The sequence below is a fragment of the Ostrinia furnacalis genome, unplaced genomic scaffold, assembly GCF_004193835.3.
Source record: "Ostrinia furnacalis isolate ACB-3 unplaced genomic scaffold, ASM419383v2 OfSCF7447, whole genome shotgun sequence".
NCBI classification, from domain to species: domain Eukaryota; kingdom Metazoa; phylum Arthropoda; class Insecta; order Lepidoptera; family Crambidae; genus Ostrinia; species Ostrinia furnacalis.
This window is the reverse complement of record NW_021137686.1, coordinates 333,344-346,707: the sequence shown is the minus strand read 5'-3', so window position 1 is coordinate 346,707 and position 13,364 is coordinate 333,344. Positions and strand designations below refer to the sequence as shown.

At 38.4% G+C, this 13,364-nt stretch overlaps 1 protein-coding gene across 1 annotated transcript; it reads right to left on the bottom strand.

Moving 5' to 3' along the window:
• Window positions 1–2,403: 2,403 nt before the first annotated feature.
• Window positions 2,404–12,579, bottom strand: LOC114364542 (uncharacterized). Its single transcript, XM_028320732.1, has 6 exons — window positions 12,504–12,579; window positions 8,962–9,144; window positions 7,392–7,539; window positions 4,981–5,124; window positions 3,623–3,836; window positions 2,404–3,411 (listed from the first exon to the last, which is right to left on the bottom strand). The coding sequence occupies exons 1-6, from the start codon at window positions 12,577–12,579 to the stop codon at window positions 2,479–2,481; spliced, it is 1,698 nt and encodes a 565-aa protein (XP_028176533.1). The 3' UTR covers window positions 2,404–2,478.
• Window positions 12,580–13,364: the final 785 nt, after the last annotated feature.

Here is a 13,364-nt window from a genome sequence, read left to right as displayed (position 1 = left end):
AAATACTGCTTTGTTGGCGCGGTGGCGGCGCGGAGGCGGTTTTACTCGGTGCGTATGAACAGTTTAGCGGCGCGGTGACGGCGCAGCGGCGGCGCGGTGGCAGCGTCGTGTGCAGGAGCCCTTAGAGTTACCTCAAAATGGATTCAGGATGGATGAATGCTGCAGAGTTTTTGGATTATTAGAGTATACTCTGCTCATAAGGTAACCTCACAAAAAGAAGTCTGCTGGAATGAGATTAGCGCTTCTTAGAGGCAGTGAGATTTCACCACTGCTTAATTGGTTTGTTGCATTGAAAGGATTATTAATTTTTGAGAGCGCTATACTGGTAGGCTGAAAAGCTTTTTGATTTCAAATTTTCAATTATTTGATCTCATTGTCTGTCACCATTAACTGAATTGTTAACATGTTATATTTTAATAGAAATTGTTTGTATTGTTTTTAAACTGTTAAGTCCAATAAAAAATATTTACCAAAAACAATGTTTACTGACCACAACTTATTTTGTCTGTGTTCATATAGTGTAGGTATTTTTAAGTCATGCCTTTGCCCACCTTAGGATTAGTACATGCTGCTGTTTTTAGGTCAACATTAAACTCTTCCAGTACATAGCGAGTTGCAATAATAATCTAGTAACTGACAGAAATATCATTAAGTTCACAATCATAGTAATAACGGGATTAAACTAACGTATTCTATTTCAAAAGTCAGTATGTAGGGGCGGCAAAAATTGAATGGCCTACTAGCGGCAAATTTGTAAATCCGCCACTGATTATACACTTACTACATTCAGTTATTTTTCATGAATATTGCTTGACATTTTCAAAAACTTGTGCAATTTTTATAATATTCGTTTTATGCGAATATTGCTTGGTATTTTCAAAAACTTTTGCAATTTCAATATTATCAAGTTAGCATAAAGATGTGCCAAGTTCGATCTCGTAATCTGTATGTGATGCAATTCGCTAGAGCTCCGTTAGCACAATATGAGGACAAGGTCAGGCCGGTGCAGGACATGGTTATTCCTACGTATAGGCGGTAGGTGGCCGAATCCATAGGCAAACAATTTGTTTCATTAAAATTAATAATGCAAACATTATTCTCTGATGGTGGTTTGCTACTCAGTTTAAGCCGCTGAACCAATTTTGATGAATTTTGCTACATATGAAGGACAGTGACTATTTGCTAGCACCATAAAGGGGTGAAAATTATTATTTTCTTACATCTTAAGAGGGTGAAATACGGGATAACAATACCCATAAATTTTAATTTTATCGATAGGTATGTAAATTTTATTGATATAATGCTTTTGGATAAAAAGTGTCATCGGGATACGCATACGTGCGACTCTATCGCACCTCTGAAATACTGAAAAACTTGCCGGTGAAGTCGAAGGAAGAAGCTAGTTACTGTAAGCTGTGCTGTAAGTTGCAAATGCTTCGAAGAAGAATGGTATTATGAATAAGTTAATAGTTCTTATTGAATCAGCCATAAGACTTGTAAAGAAAGATATTAATTTTACATTTTTAACTATTGGCATGAACACTTTCTGGAATTATTCTTGGATAACATCAGTTTTATATCGAAGTACAAATCGAAGGCACTGTAATACAGTACAATAATTTTGTTATTACATATCACTATGCATGAAAGTAATAGCAATTAAGGTTAATATTACAGTTAAATAGTAAACCATTCTAGTATTGCGACATTCATTAATTGGATGGCCAAATAATGTAGAAAAATCTACTCTACTTTTGCAACACGTCCGGTTGACTTTAAATAACACAGTGTGTATTTTTATGGATGATACCAAAGTGATGCGTTACCATAACAAATAGTATGGAGTACACAGGCAGAGTCACGTGTCCTTGAAACCACTCCTTCGGTTGAGAAACTAAGCCAAGTTCACGTTCATCTCAGTGATGTTCGGTAGCGTTACGTAATGCAAGGCAGCGGTCGGCAACACGTGGGCGTCTTATTTGCGGTCTATGAATGCTTTGTAAATAAGTTATCAACAAAATACATGCATTTATTAATAAGTAAGCGCGCCTCTAGGGTTAATATCACAAGTCCCCGCCTTTAGATTATTTTGTGACCGTGTGCCAAAAGGTTGCCGACCGCAGCTCTATTATATTGCGGTAGGCATTACATACCACTGTAACCACCTGTATAGCACAGGTCTAGCCTTCATTCAACTTTTGAGTGAAACAGGTTTTATAGATATTATAATTTATTGTAAATTAAATTATTAGCCACAAAGTCGTATGGAGATAGTAAATGACTTCACATCAGAAATCAGCGTTAAAAATTAATGCTTTTACATTGCTATAGTCGACATGTTGTTGTCCTAATTAGCTAGTGTACACGCTATGCCTATATCATATATGGCTGCAGGACTCTTTCATAAACATCTCATCATCTAATTCGACAATGAATCTCTATTAGTGATAAAAATAAATAAAACATCTATTAATAGCATCAGTCTTGTTTCTCTTTCTTTTTTGAGGTCTGTGTCTCTTTCTCTGAGTCCTGAACCGTCTCCGTCGATTCGTCGACGTTTTCAGGCTCCGTGATCTGTACTTTTTGAGAAGCAGTTCTCTTTTTCGACTTATCAGTTTGAACGGAAACATTTTTCAAGTTAGACTTTTTTGCGACTTTGGATGCATCATCGTCGGATTCACTCGATGCACTGCGTCCAACGCCAATGCTTTGTTTTTTCGCTTCAATAATATCTTTCATCTCCTCAGTTATGTTTAGTGTAGATTCATATAATGGGCTAAGCTTTTTGTGAGCCGACGTCGGTCTTGATGAAGACGGGGGAATCGGGAGCTCACGAAGTTGTTCATCAAGTTTCTCTTGCAAGAAGCGCCGTATCTCTTGCGCAGTTTTTTCAGCTTCTATAGGATCTGCTAAGTTGAATGGTGTTTCAGCACCAGATACTTGAGCAGATGAGCTTCTAAGAGATATTTTTTCCTGTCCCTTTTGTCGAACAATAGCCAGTACCTCACTTTCTCTTTCTAAAGAGGTTCCAGAGGTGCTTGTTAAAGTTGACGAAGTATTCGTGTCTGCCAGGATTATGTTTTGTACTAGATCGTAAACCATTTTCACAATAAAATGCTTGTCTTCTGGTACTTTTTCGTAGGCCGCTTTTCGATCGATTTTCTGACTTTCTTCGGGAACTAAAGAGTGCTCTGAATGTACTTCTGAAAATTTTGATATGTAAAGAACATCAGTTTTATTTTCAAAGAGTATTTCGACGTCTTCTTCTAGCGTAGGCTCAGTTTGAGTGCTGATCTTGTGTTTAAATTGAACTCTGCCGGTGGGATGCATAGCCATGGAAGTTTCAGAATCTCTTTCATCGTTAATCCAGACTTCAGGCGATACTGTACGTATTTGTGTTTCATGATGTTCCTGTGAAATGTTATGAAAACCATAATTTTAGGTTTCATGGGGAATACCTTGATATCACTTATCAAGTAGATAGTTTTGACTGTTTAATTTCTTGATGATGACCGCGAATGTGGCAAATAGCTGCTAAGGCTACGTTGGGAGAGGTGAAACACGTACTTACACAGCACGTGGTGAAACGACATAGGTTGATGATGATAATTAGTGGACTTACCAGCATTTTGTCGATATCTCCGACCAGGTCGACGTTAATGCGCACCAGCTGGAAGTCCACAGCCAGCGCCACCCGTGCCAGGGTGAGCAGGGCTGACAGCAGCCAGCAGATGGTGTGGAGCCAGGCCGTGAGGATCGTGAGCCGGATGGCTTGATACACGCCGCGGATGCGACGCTCGTAAGCCAATGTTGCCACATTCACAGTGTAAGTGCAGCTGCCAATTAATAGTGAAATTCTTAGCCTAGGCGCAGACCACCAACTTTTTGTCGCCCGATAGTTGGGTCGGGCTGTTAATCAGTATGGACATGTAAGTATGCAGGTGCACACATTACATCGGCCGATTCTTCATAAAAATTAAAACCGATCCCAACTATCGGCTGACTAAAAGTCTCTAGTCTGCGGGGAGTCTTGACATGAGATATGACTTGATCTTAAAGGTTGATTTTAGTCGTGTAACTTAAATTAAATTAGAAAGCACAATAATTGAAAGGTTATCGTATCAGTGATAAATCAGTGTTGTAGTATGTTTATTACCGCTCTTTGATGTTCCGACTCTCAGAGCCTAACTTATTAAACCGGTCTGCATTTTATTATCAAAAACACCTGTTGAGATTTATGTCAATTTATTATGTTATACCACAAGTATCCACGCGTTTCGAGTGTGCTCGATGGATCAAGAGAGATTCTTGTCGTCAAGTAATGAACTTCACGCTGCTTTTGCGCAACCCAAGTTGATGGCCGGCGCGTACGCAGCGACATTCACGTCCGGCCGACTTGCTTATCAACACAAGGTCACTATCAACTGTTATTAGCTGGAGGGGCCGAAATGAGATGCAAACGGCTTTTTCCACGATCGTTAATCTTTTAATCGGTTTGGTCACGTGTAGTGATCAGTGAGAAATTGATGGATTATGGATGTTGTTGAAGATTTAGGGTTAAATTAAGAATTAAAATTGTCATATTAGGAACTAACTAACACTGCTCTTCTAGGATAGAAGAGCAGCAGAATAGTAAGTATTTTGTTTAGGGTTGATTTTTCAATCGTCAGATAACTTTTAACTGAAGAATAAATTGACACATTGACAGTTTCAGTATGGGAATTAAGTCAAAATGACATGAAAAATTTTACCGCTTCAAAATAACAAAATGAATTTCCTCATTCGAATATTGTAGGCCTTTGGGGTAAAGTTCATGATAATTTGAGGTGTCATTTAGTGTGCTGTCGACTACGCGACTGTGCAAAACACCGAAACAGCTTACACCATGGCATGAAATAGGTAAATTTTCAGGTTGACTACGTGCACGATCACCTGCCAAAACTAAAAAGCTAATAGTAAAATAACCTAGGTAAAACGTACGTGGAACTGCCCGTGATCTCGCCAAGCTTGATGCAGAGCTCGTTTAAGCCGTAGTGGGTGACGGAGGAGGAGTAGGTGCACAGCCCACCCATCGCCAGGGAGAAGATGAACACCGGTGGGAGAACCCTCCACGGACGCTGCAGCCTGGGCAAGAAAAATAAAATCATCATCATCATCATTAACAGCCAACCATTATAGTGGAGGGTTTGAGATCGTTGCTTGGCAGGCGGGTTTGAGATCGTTCTCTGTTTGATATGTAGGCCCTAAAAATAAAATCCATACTAATATTATAAATGTGAAAGAAGCCTATCTTTTACCTTTTTTCGCTTGGCATGGAGATGCTTGAGACTCAGAGAAAATACTTAAAATCGGTTTTTTGATGATCAGTTCATGCACTCTTCATTAACACTTTTAGTTTTCTGTGAAGCTTACTATTAAGCTTTGAGAAAACTCGGGAACCTTCACAGGAACTGAAAACTAAGCTACTTATTTCGGGGTTCGTTTCCCGGCTAGGCTACCTATTTACTTAAAAAAATGGAATTGGTAGTGTAGTTATTTTATCTAAAAGGCCCCCGAGACTTTTCAGAATTTTTCGCTATTATCTTAAGACATGGTTTTTGATTTGACTGGCCAAATATTACATGTATGTACCTAAATATCTTATGCTTATCGTAAGCTCTTCATCTTTTTCATTGTGCATTGACAAGTGTGGTACGGGGACGAACAACACAATAAAATTTATGGACTGTTTATTTTGAGGGAATAACCGCAACAATCTGCAATCTTTACGACCAAGAATACAAATGTACATATTGTAACATTTAGCGGTATTTCGCCTTTCATTTCCTTTGAGACAACTCATTTCACGTTATATCAAGGAAGAGAGTTGCAAAAAGTGAAAAGTTCACTTGGTTTAATAAAACCTTTATTTTGACCTTTGTAATTTATTACCATTTAACATCCTTATAAGTTCTTGAATTCCATCATCACGTCATTAAATATATCCGTTTATGCAGTTATTAAATGCGACAGTCGATCTGTTCTGCGGGGAAAAGACAATGCCGGAAATTGGCGTCTTTTTTTTTTCGGGCGGCCATCGACCAAACCTTGTTTTTTGATTACAAAATAGTGTAATAAACCAAACTTAGTATGACATGTATACCTCTAAACTCAGTCTGAACTGAGTTACGAGCATCAGAAGTATGATGATTTTCATACTAGATTTGCTGTTTGGGCGCAAGTTTTGTAAGAAATTGCAACAAAATAATGACATTGTATGTGTAAACAAACAATACCATCCATTAAAGGCTCCAGACATCAGTATGCAGCAGAATCAGCTCAATAAAAAAATAGCGCAATATTTTGTTGCAATTTCTTACAAAACTTGCGCGCAGAAAGAAAATCTAGTCATGAAAATAATTAAACTTCTAATGCTCGTAACTCAGTTCAGACTGAGTTTAGAGGTATACATGCCATAGTAAGTTTGGTTTATTACACTATTTTGTAATCAAAAAACAAAGTTTGGTCGATGGCCGCGCGAAAAAAAAAAGACGCCACCTTCCATACAAAATCTGGCATTGCCATTTATTGATACACGTTTTGAGGTTCATTATACAAGAAATAATGCTTGTTCATTTTGTTGCATCGCGCATCGTGGACATTTACTTAGTCACATTTATTATTATCATAGAGAAATACAGTAATTATTTTAAGATAATTCTTCAATTAAGAATCCCTAACCTAAAATTATCTGAAAATGATGGTGCTGCGTTTTACAATGAAAGCGTCTACGAAAACAGCGGGGTCAAGTGGTTGATATTTGGACTTCGTAGCTTCAATTGCCTGGTGGTGCTTGAAATTGAGAAAAACTGTTCGTGGCTTTTATTTTTATTGGCTACGACGATGATCTAAAAAGTAATAATATTCCATGCTTCGGAGGGCATGTTAAGCTGACGGTCAGTCCAGTTGTATCATGGCAGACGCCTATTGCTGCTAAGTCTGATACCAGGCTGACATAGTTTTTCAAAAAGTAGGCAATTAAAAAAAGGGAGGATTGTCCAATGTATAAATCTCATGCCAGTTCAAAGCTTTTCAAACGTAGGTAGTTACCTACTAGTAAATACTAGCGGCTGTTCGCGACTTCGTACGCGTCGATCCCGTTTTAACCCCAAGGGTTGAATTTTGCAAAATCCCGTCTTAGTGTTAGTTCGTTCTTTTCAGCCAAATGACGTCCACTGCTGGACAAAGGCCTCCCCCAAGGTTTTCCACAATCTTACTACACTTAGTGTTAGTACTTACGTTCTAAAAGGAACCTCCATGCAAAATTTGAGACTCTTAGCACTCGTAGTTTCTGAGATTTCGTGATGAGTGAGTCAGTCAGTGACCTTTCGCTTTTATAGATATAGATGTACCCTGTAAGAGTCCTGCTGCCGGTGGAGCACATGAGGAACATGGTGGTCCACACCAGCCCGAAGATGCCAGACACGAGCGGCACGTAGGTCGGCAGGTAGCACGCGCTCTTCTCCACCCACTGGGTGCCCACGAAGTCAACTGGCAGCACTAGGGGATAACAATGACGTCAATATAAAGTCCGAAAATCATACGTGAGTGTATAATTCATCGTCAATAATTCACTTAAGTACACATTACATGCAAGGTGGAGTGATTATAATGCAGGCCATTCATTTCCTGCAATCTATCTGCACTTCATAATTATAATTATCGAAAAATGTAAGCTTAAAGCATTGTTTGTTTCATAAGGGCATTTGAAACAACGTAGTTACCACTTGCTGTCTACGTTTAGATAGGTAACTGTATTTGTAGTCGGGGCAAGGTTTTTAGACTCGTAAGTTTAAAAGCGATGGCCTTCATTATTAGACCCCGGACCAGGTCAGATGTAGTCAATAGTTTATTAGTTTCATAATTGGAATTGAATAAGAAACGGATACCGCACCTGTCGGGCAATGCCCCTTGCCCTTAGTAGCTGTCAAGCAATTACGATGGCTCTTTATTATCACCTTGAGACGCTTCCGTAGTTGATGTATGGGTATTATTTTATTTAAATGGACGCCGGTGGTAATACCCTTATCGATGTCTTTCCATCAACAAAGTTTGCGAGAATTTTCGTGACTCATGTTCTGACGATGAAGGCGGAATTTACATTAAACATGAAAAATATTAAACGCCACTTTGCTGATAAAAGGGTTGTAATTTTGGATGTAATTACAGAAAAATGAGCTTACTGACGATATCTTGCGGTGGAATAAAGCTAGTGACGCTGCAAGTACAGAGACTGTGCTTTTTTATTCGGAAATAAATTGGAAAGTTTTGTATCCCTTGATAGCATCCCGCAATTAAAATATAATAGCGGAAGATTTTGAGTCAAACAACTGGTGGAATATTACCTACATCAAATTCCCGTATATGGTCCTAGGATCATATACCTTGTATGGTTCCGGCAGAACAGCCACCCACACTCTCCCCGTGGATGTCGTAAGAAGCTAAAGAACCCGTCATCATCATCATCATCATTTCAGCCATAGGACGTCCACTGCTGAACATAGGCCTCCCCCATTGACTTCCACATCGCACGGTTGGTAGCGGCCTGCATCCAGCGCCTTCCTGCAACCTTTATCAGGTCATCGGTCCACCTTGTGGGTGGATGTCCCACGCTGCGTTTTCTGGACCGAACCGAAAGAACGAAAAACCCGTCGCTAGCGTGAAATGTGTAGGTCAAATCCTCCATTTGCCTTAGTAAATTGGAGAAGGCCGTGCAGTTGAGAGTAACGCCCGTATTCACAAACGATGCTTGCTTAAGTAAAGCAGCAAATCGAACGCACAGCGTTGAATAGAGCTCTGTGATTGGTCCGTGTGTCACCCTGTGCGTCCACGCGCACTGTGAGACCTCATAGTAATGTTTGTGAATACTGGCGTAAATGACTTATCTAGAACTTGAGGGATAAAAAAGTGTTTTTAACTCACTGTCAGCAGTCTCCTTGTCCACGGGTATGAACTCATAGATGACGTTGTGCCGCAGCGAAGTTAGCGAGAGCAGTTTGGGGAACAGCACGCATTTCTCGTCGAACAAGTACATCAGCATGTGGAAGCAGAACGTGCAGAACGAGCCGAACACGAATGCCATGAAGAACAGCAGCAGGTGAGCTCCTGGTGACAGTCATTACCAAGTATGCCAGAGGTCGCGGGTTCGATCCCCGTACAATGCAAAATAGAACTCTGCCTGTATACCTATTAGTTTTGGGTGCTTTCAATGTCATTTAATTAGGTATGTTTTATTATAGGTATGTATTTAAAATGAAAAACAGTACCTTACAAAAAGTATATTACGAGTAGAGATGCACCGAATGTAGATTGAACCGAATACGAATGTTCGGCCGAATATCCGGTTCAAAATGTACCGAACCGAATATTCGGCCGAATCATTCGGTTCAAATTTGATTAAAACTAAAATTACCGACTAATGTTGACTCTTAAAGTTTCTATTTTGTTTTTTTTTTTTCATTTATGAACGGATGATATACAGGGTGTCCCAAAAACAATGGATAACCCTNTTTCGAACGTGAGCATATTGCGAAGCTTCCCGAACGCTGCCCAGCTGAGTTGGATTCGACGATCGACTTCTTTCTCGAAGTTGGACCTACCTAACTGACTGTAATGGTGTTTTTATGTAACCTTTTTAACGCTATTCAGGAGACAAACCTTTTGCTTAAAGCACAAGCATAATGCAACTGACTATAAATTTTTGGTGAAGATGCCAAAAATAAATACATTACAAAAACTGTGTTTTACATTTTTAATATCTTTAGAAGTGACTGAAATATTGAAGCTCAAAGTGCGCTCTTCAAACCGGAGTGAGTAGCAAGACGGCCGAGTGCTAATTATGAAAATGTGCCTTGATCACACGTACCGAGTAAACGGGCGAGACAGTAAAATGTTTACTCGGTCGAGACAGTTGGGTGAGCGAGTTACATGTCGGCCGTTTGGTGTAGTGGTTCAGAACGTGCTACTATGCCAAGAGGTCCCGGGTTCGATTCCCGGCCGGGCAGAAATTGAAATGATGAATTTTAATTTCTGTGACGGGTCTGGGTGTTACTATGTATAATATGTATGTATTTAAAAAAAAAAGTATATAAGTAGTATATCCGTTAAGCTAGCACCCATAACACAAGCATTAAGTTGCTTACTTTGGGGCTAGCTGGCGATGTGTGAAATTGTCTAAAGATTTATTATTATTATTATTCTCGGTTTACACTTTAGTATCTCGGCTCTAGGCTGGTATCAAAGGAAAGCACGGGCCTAAGCCAAGTCCGATCCCGATAAAAAGGTTGCGTTTTGTTCTTGCGGTTGTGCTGATGTCGGCTGGCTGTGATCTTCCTGGACTTGTAAAAATTTTCTTACTATCCTACACGTGTTAAGAATAGCTGCTTTCTGGAGTGATATGTAAGTAAGTGGTGGCAGGTTGAGGGTATTTAATGACTGGTGTAGCTGTTTTGGTATAACGCCTGTTGTTGAAAGTACGATGGGGACAATGTTAACCTGATTAAGACGCCACATCCGCCTGATTTCATCTTTTAAGTCTGTGTATTTAGACAGTTTTTCTGATATAGTATTTTGTAAGTTGTGGGTGTTGGGTATAGCTATATCTATTATAGTTGCTGTGTGGTTATTTTTATCTTGAAGAGTGATGTCTGGTCTATTAAAATGTGTTGTTCGGTCTGTGAGTATAGCGCGGTCGAAGTAGAGTCTATATTGGCTGTTTTCAAGGACGGGTTCGGGCACATACTTGTAATATGGTGTAGGTTTATCTGGGATCAGTTTGTATTTGTGAGCAAGTTTTTGATGTATGATATTGGCGACTTGATCATGTCGGTGTTTGTAGTCGGTCTGTACTATTGCTTTGCATGCGCCTGTTACGTGTTGGATAGTTTCTGAGCTGCTGTTGCATTTTCTGCATAAGTCTGTGGGCAGATTTGGGATCTTCATTATATGCTTCTGGTAGTTGCGGGTCTCGATGATTTGATCCTGTATTGCAATCATGAACCCTTCAGTCTCAGGGAAGAGTTCCCCACGACTAAGCCAGGCGTTCGACGCTACCTTGTCGACATTGGGTTGGCACAAGTCATGGCGATGTCTTCCGTGGAGAGATTTTCGGGTCCATTCATTAATTTTTATCTGATACATACCTAGATAGATATTTATTTAAAAAAAACTTGATTTTATAAACGTACCTACTAGCTTTTGCCCGCGGCTTCACCCGCCTAAAATTTAGTTTGTTACAGATCGTCATAAATTATAGCCTATATTATGTTATTCCGGGCCGGCTTATAAACAATAATACTGTAAAGTTTCATCAAAATCCGTTCGGTAGTTTTTGCGTGAAAGAGTAACAAACATCCACACAAACTTTCGCGTTTAAAATATTAGTAGGATTTGAATACTTGTGTTGGTTCCTTAAGATAGTACTAGTTATTTTTATTTAATTTTCAATTTCATAAAAAATAAATTTACCGTCAGTAAAGCAGCTTTTTATTTCACAATAAATAATTGGTACAAGTAGTGTCTGTTTTATTTTCAAAAACTGTAAAATACTTTCGCAATAAACTACACTTATTTAGTAATTTGAACAAAGCTGTTTATTTAAAAAAATGTTTTAATTGTTAACAATACTTTTAATATTCGGTAATTATTCGGCAATTCAACCGAACATTCGGCCGAATACGAACATGGGAAAAATATGCCGAATGTACCGAATACGAATATTCAACCGAACATTCGGTGCATCTCTAATTACGAGTATACCTACTCAGGTAGGTAATCTATCTGAATCATGGTGCAAGCCTTTCTCAGTTTGGGACTAGTGGCACTATGATATCCAAGGATATTTATTTTGTTTATGGCTTTACGAAATTTGATACATTACTAATTATTTATGCCCAAGAGTCAAGACAGTCAAATTAACGCATTAAATCTAATAAAAATTAACACCTACTCGTAATTGCATAGTCATTATCACATTGTGCAACAAACGAAAGCAAAAAAGACCTTTACTATATCTTTATAAAGGATAACGGGCCAATATTTAATTCCAATGAGTAACCTTTTCACTAGACTGAATAGAGCTATTCGCAATATTGACCTCTTGAAAACCTATTTAGAAGTAACCATGAGAAGTCATTGTAAGTAACCGTACTTTGCTCACAATTGCTTGCATTGAAGACGAATGTTATTGATCTTGACTTTTCAATTGTTACGAGTACCACTATCATAAGTAAGCAATTTACAGTGTATAAAACAGGTTAGGTCGATTTGTAAGAACTATTTATTAGTCTAAACAAATAAAGAAATTTTGACTTTGACTTTGACTCTTTTCTCTTTAAGCGCCTCTTAAGGGTGTATTTAGTTCTATTATTTACAAGATAAGGAGGAGCCTTTTCGGACAGGTAGCTGCTTGTAGCATTAACTATGGAATCACATAAATTTATGTAGAGCTTTGAATTATGAAATACCTTTCCAAGCCCCGTTGATTTCTATTTCACTTCTTTCTATCAACCTATATTCTTCAAATAAGGATACCCTGTCCATGTTGCGAATAATAGTAAGTTATCAATTTTTTAATAAACTTTTGACTTGTTTATGTATTTATTTTATTCCTTTTAACACTGGTTTGGCAATGATTTACAGACGATGCACTTTTGTACGTTAATGGGATAAGTACTTTAACAAAATTGGCACAATAATATGACCAAAATTATGACAATCATGGATTTGGACAGCAGTATTTTTTAACGTTTTGGTTGGAGTGTCAATTAATCTCACAGATAAATCTAAATAAAGGTTTGATAGCAGGTGTTCATAGATCCATTTTATTTTTTATAACAGCGATAAAACCACATAATAAAAATAATTCGGCTGTTGCCAATTGTTTTTATTATCTGAAACTTGTTATTTTGTGTGTTAAATGTATAATAAAATTGATGACCTGCCATGATAACTGTTTCTAGAAGAGTAACGATACTATATTCAATTCAATTCAATTTATTTATTTAAAGATAACAATGATCCACATGGTAAGAAAATGGGTGCCTTATACAACTATGTTAGTAATTTATTTATTATAACATATACCACTAATTTATCCAACCCGTTCGGCAAGAAGTAGCCGAACGAAATGTCGGATATTGGGAGAATCATAACTCTCCGCCACGGTCTTCAAGATACCTACTGTTGGGGCTCGCCCGTATCCTACTGAGCAACGAGGTATAAATCACTAGTGTGATTTGGGCATTATTGACCATCAACATTTAATTTGATGGGTAGGTACAATAAACACCTAGGCAAGCTGCAACTTTTACCCGATTAGGTAGTAC

Bases quoted from the DNA above. Each gene is read 5' to 3' on its own strand.
- LOC114364542 (XM_028320732.1), bottom strand. From the start codon at position 12,579: ATGGACAGGGTATCCTTATTTGAAGAATATAGGTTGATAGAAAGAAGT. The intron at 9,145-12,503 runs GTATTTCATAAT...GACTGTCACCAG, and splicing joins AATCAACGGGGCTTGGAAAG to GAGCTCACCTGCTGCTGTTC. The intron at 7,540-8,961 runs GTGAGTTAAAAA...GTTATCCCCTAG, and splicing joins GGACAAGGAGACTGCTGACA to TGCTGCCAGTTGACTTCGTG.